The sequence below is a fragment of the Lontra canadensis genome, unplaced genomic scaffold (assembly GCF_010015895.1).
Source record: "Lontra canadensis isolate GAN:19392208 unplaced genomic scaffold, GSC_riverotter_1.0 scaffold43, whole genome shotgun sequence".
NCBI classification, from domain to species: domain Eukaryota; kingdom Metazoa; phylum Chordata; class Mammalia; order Carnivora; family Mustelidae; genus Lontra; species Lontra canadensis.
The window spans coordinates 3,525,461-3,537,825 of NW_022631037.1; the positions used below are offsets into that span (position 1 = coordinate 3,525,461).

Here is a 12,365-nt window from a genome sequence, read left to right on the forward strand (position 1 = left end):
GCAGAGAGCCGGATGCGGGGCTCGATCCCAGGACCCTGAGATCAGGACCCAAGCTGAAGGCAGAGGCTCTAACCCACTGAGCCACCCAGGCGCCCCTGCCTTTCTTTTTATTGAAGTAAAATATAAATAACGTAGTTTACCATTTTAACCATTTTTAAGTTTACAGTTCTGTGGCATTAAATACATTCACACTGTTGTATATCCTAGTATTACCACCTTCCATCTCCAGAACTACTTCGTCTTCCCCGAGACTCATATAAAAGGAATCCTACAACATTTGCCCTTTTGTGGTTGGCTTATTTCATTAAGCATACTGTGTTCAAGGTTCATTGATACTCTAGCATCTGTCCAAATTTCCTTATTTTTTAATACTGAATAATTTTCCATTGTATGTATGTACCAGTTTTTTTTATGCATTCATCTGTTGGTAGACACTGGGTTGCTTCCATCTTTTGACTATTATGAACACAGCTGCTGTGTACACAGATGCACAAATATGTATTTGAGTGCCTGCTTTCACTTTTTTGGGGATATGCCCAGAAGACCTTTACCTTACTATAAGTAAGGAAATATTGGGTTTCTAGATGTGTAGTAGCTTATCTTGAAACTAAATTTACAATTGAGATGTTTTTCCTGTTGAGCATTTATACTGGCATTTTCTCACTGTTGATACTGTACTTATTCTGAAGTAGACTCGAGTCTAAAATATTTTAATTGTGTATTTGAATTACCTCCATAGGATAAAAAAATATGAACTTGTTTTCCTAACCCATAGTGGGAGTGAAAATTTTTACCTAGATAATTTTTAGTACTCCTGGATTTTTTTAATTACCAGAATTTTTTTTCAAAAATGTCATTAAAAAGGTTTTAAAAATATTTTTTTAAATGTCATTAACTATTATATTTCTGAAATAGAATTCTGTCTATTATTTCCAGTTTTTCATTCTCTGTGCAATTAAATGCCTTGAGTGAATACTGCCTTCAGGAAGACAGTGGAAGATCTTTATGCAGTTGAATGTGCCTTAGGATATAGCGATAAACTCAGTTTTATAAATGTCAGTACCTTCACAATGTTTTCATAATACAGAGTTAGTTTGTCATATATTAACCACACAGTTGCATTTCTGTAGCTAGGTTTTTCCTATCCGGTAAACTTACTAGTATCTTACTTTGTTCTATTTAGTTGACTGTACATACAGGGTAGGACTGCACTGGTAAGGAAATAGCCACTGGGAATCTTTTTGGATTATCTATTCACGTCCCCCTTTGCAGGTAGCTTTCCACTTTCCATTTGTTACTGGACACTTAAAAGGACTTTCACTGTTTTGCTGTTCCTTAGATACCAAATCAACTATGAGCTGTATATTAATATACTCTCTGTTGTATATTTTACTTTACTTACCGAAGAAATTTATTTTATTTCAAAGATTTTATTTATCTGAGAGAGAGAAAAAGAAAGCACAAGTGGGGGGGGGAGCTGAGGTAGAGGGAGAAGCAGACTCACCGCTGAGTGGGGAGACCGACGCAGGACCCTGAGATCATGACCTGAGCCAAAGGCAGACACTTAACCAACTGAGCCACCCAGGTGCCCCAATCCAAGAAATTTATTTTAAAGTACACTTTAACAGCTATTTAAAATATGTAAGCGATGGAATCAGAACAATATCAGAAAAATAAACCTAATACCGTTCGTTGATTTATTCGTAATGAAATACTATTTCATGGTACCCTGTTGAGTGAAAACCTGCAGCTCCTGACTGAGTCTCTTCTTGCCACTAGGGGGCTAGGTTTTCCTTAGCTGTTAAAACTAGAAAAATGTCCCAGTTTTTTTCCAAGTTTTGGCCAACCCAGCAGACCCCTCCTTGGTGTCTTAATTTTTGGATTTAAGTTCTTTCCCAAGATATGTATGCTTTCAAATATTCGGGGAAATCAAGTTTAAATCATTGGAATTGTGTATTTGAATAATCCCAAAGTTTAAATCTAAGAATGTTCTTACCTAACCTATATTGGAAGTGATAAGAGCATGAATTTTATGTGGCCATTTTAGTAAAGTCTGGCTTTTTTAATCACTGGAATTGTTAAAATATTGTAATTCAGAAAACATTAGCCCTTACATGTGTATGTAAACTAGAATTTTGTCCATTATTTCAAGTTTTTCCTTCCATGTGAAAATTTAATGGCTTAAATTACACATGATACTAGAAAATGTTTATTTCTGGTATACCTTCATGAACTTCTGACATTTTAAAAATCAGTAGTCAATAATAGAGAAATAGGGAAACATTGCAATGAATTTTTATAATCCTTAGGTTAATTTACTTTCCAAGATCATAGAATGATTGTTTAGTTTAAAATTTAGTAATTTTATTAGTATGCTAAAATATACAAAATATGAAAAATGTGGACATAGAAAGTTGCTACCTTATCATAAAGACAACTTAAAAATATATTCATCAAGTGGAGTTCTAGTAAAACTATAATGTTACATTTTAGGAAGAAGGAAAGATTAGCGACGTATTGTACATTAAAGAGCATGTGCTCTGAAGTTTGCTGGCTCTGTCACTATTAGCTTTGTGACTTTCAGGAAATTACTTAACATCTCTGAGCTTTAGTTTCTTTCATTTTGTAAAGTAATGTTAGTACCTCATTCAATTGTTGTTTGGATTAAATGAAGCAATATATGTAAAGCACCTAGTACTGTGCCTGGAACATGGCAGGTGCTCAATAAATGTCATCCTCTGTTTAATCCAAAGGTGTGATGTGTTATAACTGATTCTCATTCGCTCTGGAGAGTCTCTCTCTGGAAAAGAGGAGACTCAGCCTATTGTTAAGACTGCATCTGTAAGTATAACTATACCAGTACAAAGAGTTAATCTTTTTATGGTATCCTAACTATAAAGAGAAAGCTTGGAAGATACACTTCTTTGGCTAAAATAATAGGAGCATTAGCTATTTATTTTTTGATTGCCTACTGTATGCCAGTACTATTCCAAGTGCTTTATGCATATTAACTCGTTCATTCCTCACAACAAACGTAGTAAGGTACGTACTGTTATTTTCCCTATTTTATTAAGATGCAGAAACTGAGGCCGAAAGAGATTAACCTTGCCCAAGTTTATACAGCTATTAAAATTTTGGAGCTGGGCTCCAGAGCCAGTCAGTCTGGCTCTTGGATTTAAATTCTTAACTATTTTTTTAAATGGTTAAAACATTTTTGTCTGGATTTTACTCGATGCGTTGTATAATGGTAGGCATGTTTGGAGAGTATTCACTTATTTTATCCTTAAAACACACCCTCCTCCTAATTATTATTACTATTAAAATGATCGAAACAATTATTTTGTATTCCAAATACGTTCTGATATTTTCCATAAAGTGAAATTACTTTCAATAAGAATAAATGTTTGGTTAGAAAAGTAACAGAATGTTTAGGTGCTAAAGATATCATTTGGAAAAGTGGACATGACCCTTTAAAATGATTTTTTTTTAATTAGTCTATTACCATGTTGTTTTTAACAAATAATAGCACCTAATCAGACTAAACATAATTTTATTGCGTCCACAAAGGAAAACTTGGAATTTTTCTTTCCAAGTGGAAAGAGGGGAGTGCCTTGCATGCTGCCAGAGGTGAATTGTGGTTGATGACTCTTCTCTGTTTGAATTTGTCCCAGCTGTGCTACAGTGCTGCTCTCCTTCTGCCCATATGGACGCTCTAAGTAGTTGTGTCACTCCCACTGCCTCTTCCTATGCACACTGCAACTACTTCCAGGTAAGAGTCTTGGAACAGTGCACACACTCTATTTCACATGGAATATTATTGACCTTGCACAGTTTTAAAGTGTAATTTTATCTTAATAGTAAGTAAGCTGTGGATTACGGCTTCAGTTTTCTCAGTTCTAAAAAAAAAAAGGTGGGGGTTGATAAAAATGATGTCTGAGGATTCTTCCAGGCCTGTGCTGTCCAAAAGAGTAGGCAGTAGCTACATGGCTATTTAAATTAATTTAAATGAAATAAAATATAAAATTCATTTCTGGTGCTCAAAGTCTTATATGGTTAGTGGCTACCAAATTGTACAGCACAGAGAGCATTTTCATCATTGCTGAAAGAGTATCACTGTTCTAGGCTCTTCTGTGGTAAAATGAATACCAGATAACCTTTAAAAGTACGTAAGTCACCAAATGACCGTTTCTTCCAAGATGATACAGAGAGTTACTTTTTTTTAATGAGAAAGGAAAATGAAATTAAAAATGAGAAATTTAAGTGGTGATCCTTTTTTGTGCCCATATTGTGAACACTTCAGTTATTTTCACATTATTTATTGGGAAGCAATTGAGTTTTATTTAAATGTTTTAGATTGCTATTTCTATGAAAAGATTAAATTTTTTTTAAGATTTTATTTATTTATTTGACAGACAGAGATCACAAGTAGGCAGAGAGGCAGGCAGAGAGAGGGGGAAGCAGGCTCCCCACTGAGGAGAGAGCCTGATGTGGGGCTTGATCCCAGGACCCTGAGATCATGACCCGAGCTGAAGGCAGAGGCTTAACCCACTGAGCCACCCAGGCGCCCCTAGAATAAGATTAAATTTCACTCTTTGTAGTTTTATGCTATAATTGCTTAAAGATTGGAATTTTGTGTTTGCCTTTGATGTCATGTAGTCATTGAGATAGCTTCTGGTTTTTTTTTTTTTTAAAGATTTTATTTATTTATCTGACAGACAGAGATCACAATTAGGCAGAGAGAGGAAGGGAAGCAGGCTCCCTGCTGAGCAGAAGCAGGGCTGGATCCCAGGACCCTGGGATGATGACCTGAGCCACCCAGGCGCCCCAGAGATAGCTTCTGTTTTTAAGAGAATAGCTTAATAGTGGCATTCCACTAGTAATTTTGAGAAAATTACATGGAAAGCCAAATTATAATCAGATTGTTGTTTGAAGAATATAGAACCGGATCAAAGGGACTTAGTTGGACATTTTTAATGGCAGATACCATCAGTGGACTATCAAGCATGATAGTCTAGTCTGTTCATCTTCACTAGAGGGACATATCTGTCCCACAAATTAGATCCAGGCACTCTCTCCCTTGGATCATACTGGGGATACTCTGATGGTGTTTATGTCTTGTTTATGTTTATGTTTTAAATAAATTATTTAACATAGCCTTAGAAATATCCTTACTATAGAAAGAACAATACTTGTTTGTTATAGGAAAATAAAGATAAGAAGACATAACATTTTTAAAATGAAAAAAACATTTTTAGATGTGATTCTGGAAATAAATGCAATTGGTTTTGTTGGATCATAGATATTGGTGAGAGTGTGCATGAATGATCATTATAGTGTAATGGTTAAGAACAAGAGCTGTGAAGTCAGGCATCCTATGTTTGAAACCTGGATTTGTCAGTTATTTCATTGTGACTTTAGGTAAATACACAGTTTCTCTGAACTTCAGTTTCATCATTTGGAAATGGAGATTATCACATTTTATAGGCCTCTTGTGAGGATTAAATGAAATAATGTATATAAAGTACTTTGCATGTGCTTGACACATAGTAAGAACTCAATAAATGGTGCTATTGGCTAGAGAAAGTGGCTTGATGCTTAAACCATTTAAATTTACATTATTTGGCATTAATGTCCTTCAAATAACTGACTCAGTCTTTGTCGTGTATTTGGCAACACCAATCTATCACACGTTTTATTTAATTATTACTCTTCAGTATTTTATATTCATAGCTTGAGATTATTTATCCCCAAATATGTAATTAAATGCCTACTTTGTGCAAAGTACTAATGTATAAGAGAATACATCTTAAAGATATAAAGAATATATCTAAAAGTGACAGCTCTTCTTAATCTATGTTTTATTATTAAAAATAAATAATCTCAGGAACCAAAGGACCTTCGATATTCCATCCATTTTTTCCCAGATCATTTGGAACAGAGTATCAGTACCTCCCCCTGAATCTATAGAAGCATTGGTGGACTTGTGAGCATCCTGTGTTTGAAATGTCCTTATTACGTTCCTAAAGTAGCATATGATAGATATAAGTGATGTTTTTGTCTGTCAACTCTTATGAAAGAATTGGTTGTATAGGCATTTTATCAGTGGATATGTATTTGGGTACTGTAGCTTTTTGATTTTGTATATTTGAACCCTGAGAATTATTGTTCCTTTCCAGTATTTAGCATAGTGGTTGATGTATATTAGTGGCTAAGTAAATGTTAACAATAGAATTAAAGCTGCCATTGCTGAAAAGTTGATTGGTGTTCAGGTTTTCTTAGTGAGCTTTAGTTAAAAGTTATTTAACATTTATCAGCCTAAACATTGTTGCTTTCCTCCTTAATCTCATATTCAATTTTCTATCCAAACAGTCCTATTTTCTCTTTTCCCAGAATCCTCCAATGCAATCCTCCTATCCAGTTGAATTTCTGCCTTCTAATTGGCCTTGCAGTGCTACTGATGAAAATAAAAAGACAGAAGTAAACCTAGAAGCTGTTTTTCAGATAGTAGATGAGTTGCATTCCTCTCCTAAATTGGAGATGGTGAAGGTGGAGCCTGTTGAGAATCAGTGCCCAACATCTCAGTCTAACAGAGGCCAACATATCCTAGCTAATTCAAACAACAGCAATGCATCTTCCACAAGTCAGGCTAGCCAGCTGGAGCCACTTACTCCTGTAGGCTCAGATATTACATCTTTTGTGGTTGGAACAGAGCAAGCAATTACCTGCTCTCTACCACAGTCACCTGAGTACGTCTATACCATCCACACAGCTCAGCCTGTTGAAAATACGACAATGCAGGAACCTGCAGCCATCCAACAAGCTCATGTCAAACTGAAGGAGCAGCTAAGTCATAATCCATCTCCATCTTCAGTAGTGTTTGTGCAGGAAGGGCTACCATTCAGCACACACCAGGTAAGGCAAAGAAAAAAGTCCCTAAAAAGCTCAAAGTACCTAGTGCTTCTTGCTAAAGACTATTCTGGTGAAGAGTTTGTTCACATTTTATTTGGGTTTATTATCAGCTCATTATGCCTTTTTTTTTTAAAGATTTTATTTATTTATTTATTTGACACAGAGAGAGAGAGATCACAAGTAGGCAGAGAGGCAGGCAGAGAGAGGGGGGAGGTAAGGCAGGCTTCCCGCTGAGCAGAGAGCCCGATGCGGGGCTCGATCCCTGGGACCGTGACCTGCACCGAAGGCAGAGGCTTAACCCTCTGAGCCACCAGCCCTGCTTTCTTTCTTTCTTTCTCTCTCTCTCTTTTTTTTTTTTTTAAAGATTTTATTTATTTATTTATTAGAGCACGAGAGAGAGTGCAAGTGCATGCCGGAGCCCAAGCGGGGTGTGGGGCGAGGCAGGGGTACAAGCAGACTCCATGCTGAGTGCAGAGCCTGACATGGGGCTCCATCCCAGGACCCAGAACTCATGACCTGAGCCAAGTCAGATGCTTAACTGACTGAGCTACCCAGGTGCTCCCATTTTGCTTTCCAGAAGCATAGTGGTTGTCCCAGTGATTCTGCACGAACAATTCAGCAAGAACAATTCAGCAAGAAGTAACCTTAAACCCCACACTTCTTACTGTGTTATGGTCGAAGTCAGCTTCTAGAGAGGCAGTAGGAGCATTGTGGTATAAAACTCATTTTCATGTTAAAGGCATCCCTTGAGTTTTGCTTCCTATCTTAATTTGGATGGACTAGGTGTGCCTGGCTGATTAAATCCACTACTCAGAAAGGATGGTTTATCTGGCAGATAGTATGAGGACTTTCCTAGCCATTTGTAGCATGGAGGTAAGAAGATGGTTAGGGGTCTTTTCATACTTTCTTATAGCATTATTGAATTCTCATTTGACTTATGAGCATACTGTGTTTGAATTTCATTACTAATATCTACATTCTTTTTGTTGTTGTTATCTACATTTTTTTTTTTTTTTACGATTTTATTTATTTATTTGAGAGACAGAGATCACAAGTAGGCAGAGAGGCAGGCAGAGAGAGAGGTGGAGGCAGGCTCCCTGCGGAGCAGAGAGACCGATGCGGGGCTCGATCCCAGGACCCTGGGATCATGACCTGAGCTGAAGGCAGAGGCTTAACCGACTGAGCCACCCAGGTGCCCCTGTTATCTACATTCTTAAAGCAGAATTCTGACTCTAGTTTGAGGGACATATTCTGAAGGTAGAAGCTAATTCCTTTATTGCTGCTGGTTTATGACCAGAAAAATGAATAAAATTTGATTCTAAGTAAAAGTACATCTAAATTAAAATCACTTTTTGTGAATTAACTTATATTTTCCTACTTTTATTTTTTTCTTGATCTTAGCCGTGTATATACATATGTGTATATGTAAATATGTGTGTATACACACACACATATATTTTTTTAATTTTGGGGTTTTTTTCTTTAATGGGACTTAAAATATCATCACTTTTAGATTCCCAAGATAACTTTTTGATAGTTGTGGTTTTTGTTGTTGTCGTTGTTGTTGGATAGCAAAGCAAAGTCTGTTGAGTGATAGCAAAGTGATAGTTCAAAGCTCCCAAGGACGGAGGGGGACCTGAAGGGGTTGCCCAGCAGTTGTGTTTTTTTTTAATGCATTCTTTTTTAGCTCTAACTTTAGATCTATCTGTCTTAAGGTATCTATCAACTCATTGTCCTTTTTTGAGCCCAACTGTTGAGACCCAGTATATCATGTGTTAAAATAGTACTATAAATTCTGTAGACCAAAGATAGGCCCATTGTGTTTCAAATATGATTGTGGAAAGAAAAGAAAATTTCTCTTTGTTCCTTCATAGTCACATCCAAAGTACTAGATTTCATACCTTAAAATTGCATTCACATAATTACTTTCAAGATCTTTAAAAAATGTTTGAACATCAGAGCCTTTAAAAGCTGTTTTTAACTTTTAGCTTTATTTCATTATATAGTTTTATTTAAAATGAATTCAAAGAAATAAGAGTATTTCAGAAGTTGATCACCTTAGGGAAGGAATTTGCATTCCAGAGAAAATTTAGGAACTCCAAACTTATATCTCATAAACAGAACAGATCTAGATTTTTTTAGGGGCAGAAGCTCATACAATTTTGAGGGTCTCTTTAAGACAAAGAATACAAAATTAGTAGAATAAAGTGTCCTCGGCTCCACTGACATCATCCAACAGGATTTTGCCAGTGACCATTTTAATATTACCAATGGGAGTGGAAATCGGATGGAAGGGATACTAGAGTGGAGAAAGATAGTGGTCTTAACCAATTGTAAATTTGTATTTGTGTGTGAATTTTACCAGAACAACAACAACAACAAGCTTCATGGTTAATCTGCTGACCCTAAGTAAATGTTTTAGCTCCATATACATTTCAATGCTTTGTGCATGGGAAAATATATATCCTACTACTGAATATTCAGATTAGTTCCAAAAAAATCAAAGGTGGTATCACTCATAAGAATGAAAAGCTTTTTACAGATATGTTTGTTGGATCGTGTTTCAATATTAGAACTCCTCTGATAAAATATCTTAACTTTTAGGAGGTATTTGGGATAAATTCAGAGTAATGAGTGGGTTTCATATTTTAGGTGGATGCCAGTATAAAATGCCAGACCAATCCACCTGAGAATATCTTGCCTTCAGAACAGATGGGATTCCTTATTTCAGAAATGGGGCCTGCTAGCAAGCCAAGTAAAGACGCAGGTTTATCTACTCCAGCCAGATACAGAGAGCGAAGAAGCAACTCACAGCAAGGAAAGTCCCCTGGTAAGGATTACTGTGCTCTAGAATACTAGAATTAGAACCATGGTATGGAATTAATATATGAATGACAGTTTTTTTCTGAGTCTTCATTTTTATTCATGATTATATTATACTTACCACATTGCTTTTTTATGTAACTGTAATTCTAACCTATGTGTTTTCTTAATTGTCCTTTAAAAGTGTGTAAAAGTTATTTTCCTAGTATTGCATGTATGTATTTTCCTACTATTGCAAATTTGAGCTTTCTAAGAGATAGAACATATTAAGTAAAAGCAAAGGAAAGTAAGTTATTTAACTTGCAGATGGCAAGGATGAAGAGTGACTTAACAGCTGCTTCAAGTGCCAAAGACTTTATCATTATTAATGTACTTATTTTCTTACTAACAGAATGTAGGACAAGAGGGGATATGCTCAAACTGTGGCAGAAAAGAATTAGATGGTCATTAATGACATTATCCCAAGCACATTATAAAGATAATATGAAGTATGACTTTTTTATCGGTGGTATTGTTTTTCTTGTGGTTTGTAGGAATCCAGAATTAATGATGGTTTTAGGCACATAGAGTTGTTTCCTTTTTATTAATTTAAGATTTTATTATTTATTTGACAGAGAGAGAAATCACAAGTAGGCAGAGAGGCAGGCAGAGAGAGAGCGAGAAGCAGGCTCCCCGCTAAGCAGAGAGCCCGATGTGGGGCTTGATCCCAGGACCCTGAGACCATGGCCTGAGCCAAAGGCAGAGGCCCAACCCACTGAGCCACCCAGGTGCCCCCATAGAGTTGTTTCTACTATTTTATGTACTTATTTATTTATTTTTAGAGAGAGTGAGAGAGCGTGCACGTGGGTAGTGGTAGGAGAGACAGAAGGAGAAGAGGAGAATTTTTTTTAAGATTTATTTATTTTAGGGGGTGGCTCAGTCATTAAGCATCTGCCTTCAGCTCAGGTCATGATCCCAGGGTCCTGGGATCAAGCCCTGCATTGGGCTCCCTGCACAGCAGGAAGTGTGCTTCTTCCTCTCCCACTCCCCCTACTTGTATTCCCTCTCTTGTTGTGTCTCTCTCTGTCAAATAAATAAATAAGATCTTTTAAAAAAATTTATTTATTTTAAAGAGAGAGGGAGCATGAGCAAGAGGGAGAGGGAGAGTCTCAAGAAGACTCCCTGCTGAGCACAGAACCCAACATGGGGCTCCATCTCACCACCCCAAGATCATGACCTGAGCAGAAATCAAGAGTCAGACCCTTAACTGACTGCTCCAGCCGTGCACACCAGAGGGAGAGAATCTTAAGCATGCTCTATGCTCAGCATGGAGCCTGGTGCAGGGCTCAGTCTCATGATCCTGAGATCATGACCTGAGCCAAAATCAAGAGTTAGACTCTCAACCTACTGAGCCACCCAGGTGCCCCTGTTCTCCTGTTCCCAAGGCAATTGGACAAAACCATTTTTAAAGAAAACAGTAACATCTAATAAAACATGTTTCTTTATATGATTCAAAAAACAAGTCATCAAAGTCTCCAGTGGCCAACTTTAATATTCTCACACTGTATGCATGACAGAAGCATGTAATTCAGGTAGCATTAATCAGGTCAGACAATCATTTTAGCCTATAAAAATTGAAAAATATTGAGAACTTCTCTGAGAAATTCTCCAAAAGGTAAACTGATAGTGATAGGATCAAGATCTTACTCAGACTTATAGGGTTCTTTCTGCAAAACACTTTTTAGATGAAAGTGTTTTAGTTTTAGTGTTTCTGCAAAAACACTTTTTAGATCACTCATCATATTTATTAAACTTAGCTTGTATAGTCACTTTTATTTGAATATATGGTCCAATCCATGATGAAACATTAAAATTTCTCACCATTGAAAATGTTAAAGACAACAGCATAGACTGAAGGCAATTTAGAAAAGGACAGGAACTAATATTTGCTGCATACCCATTTTTATGCCATAAAAAACATTGAATGTGATATTGTCATCATTTTAAAGATTGGGAAAATTAGGCTTGGAGAGGATAAGTAACCTGTTTGCAAAAAGAAACGAATAAGGTCACACATTTATTAATGTAGCTAATATTCTACTCATAATCACTCTGCTGATTGATCCTTGGATACCTAAAAGTATTTAAGTTTCATGTAGTCCCACTTGTTTTTTTTGGGGAGGGGTTGTTTGTTTGTTTGTTGTTTGCTCTTGTTGTCTGTGTTTTTGGTGTCCTATCCAAGAAATCATTGCCAAGTCCAATGTCATGAAGTTTTTCCTCTATGTTTCCTTCTAGGAGTTTTATAGTTTAGGTCTTACACTTAGGCCTTTAGCTCATTTTCAGTTAATTTTTGAATATTATGGAAGATAAGGGTGCAACTCCATTTTTTTGCATGTGGATATAGTTTTCCTACACCATTTGTTGAAGAGATTGTCCTTTCCCCATTGAGTGGTCTTAGCATCTGAAATGGAAGATCATCTGACCGTATAAGTGAGCATTTGTTTCTGGCCTCTCCAGTCTAGACCATTGGTCTGTCTGTATGACTTTATGCTAGTACCATGTGATCTGTTTAACCTCTCAATTCTGCCCTTGTACAAAACCAGCCATTGACAGTACATAGGCGAATGGTTGTGGTGGTGCTCCAGTAAAGCTGT

The 12,365-nt window shown here is 36.5% G+C and overlaps 1 protein-coding gene across 1 annotated transcript in view; it reads left to right on the forward strand.

The window, feature by feature from the left end:
* Positions 1-12,365, forward strand: part of HSF5 (heat shock transcription factor 5) — a 47,187-nt gene that overhangs the window by 14,795 nt on the left and 20,027 nt on the right. The window contains exons 3-5 of the mRNA XM_032871951.1: positions 3,672-3,769; positions 6,391-6,912; positions 9,562-9,739. Of these exons, the coding sequence (XP_032727842.1) occupies positions 3,672-3,769; positions 6,391-6,912; positions 9,562-9,739 (798 nt within the window). The remainder of the gene's footprint in view (positions 1-3,671; positions 3,770-6,390; positions 6,913-9,561; positions 9,740-12,365) is intronic.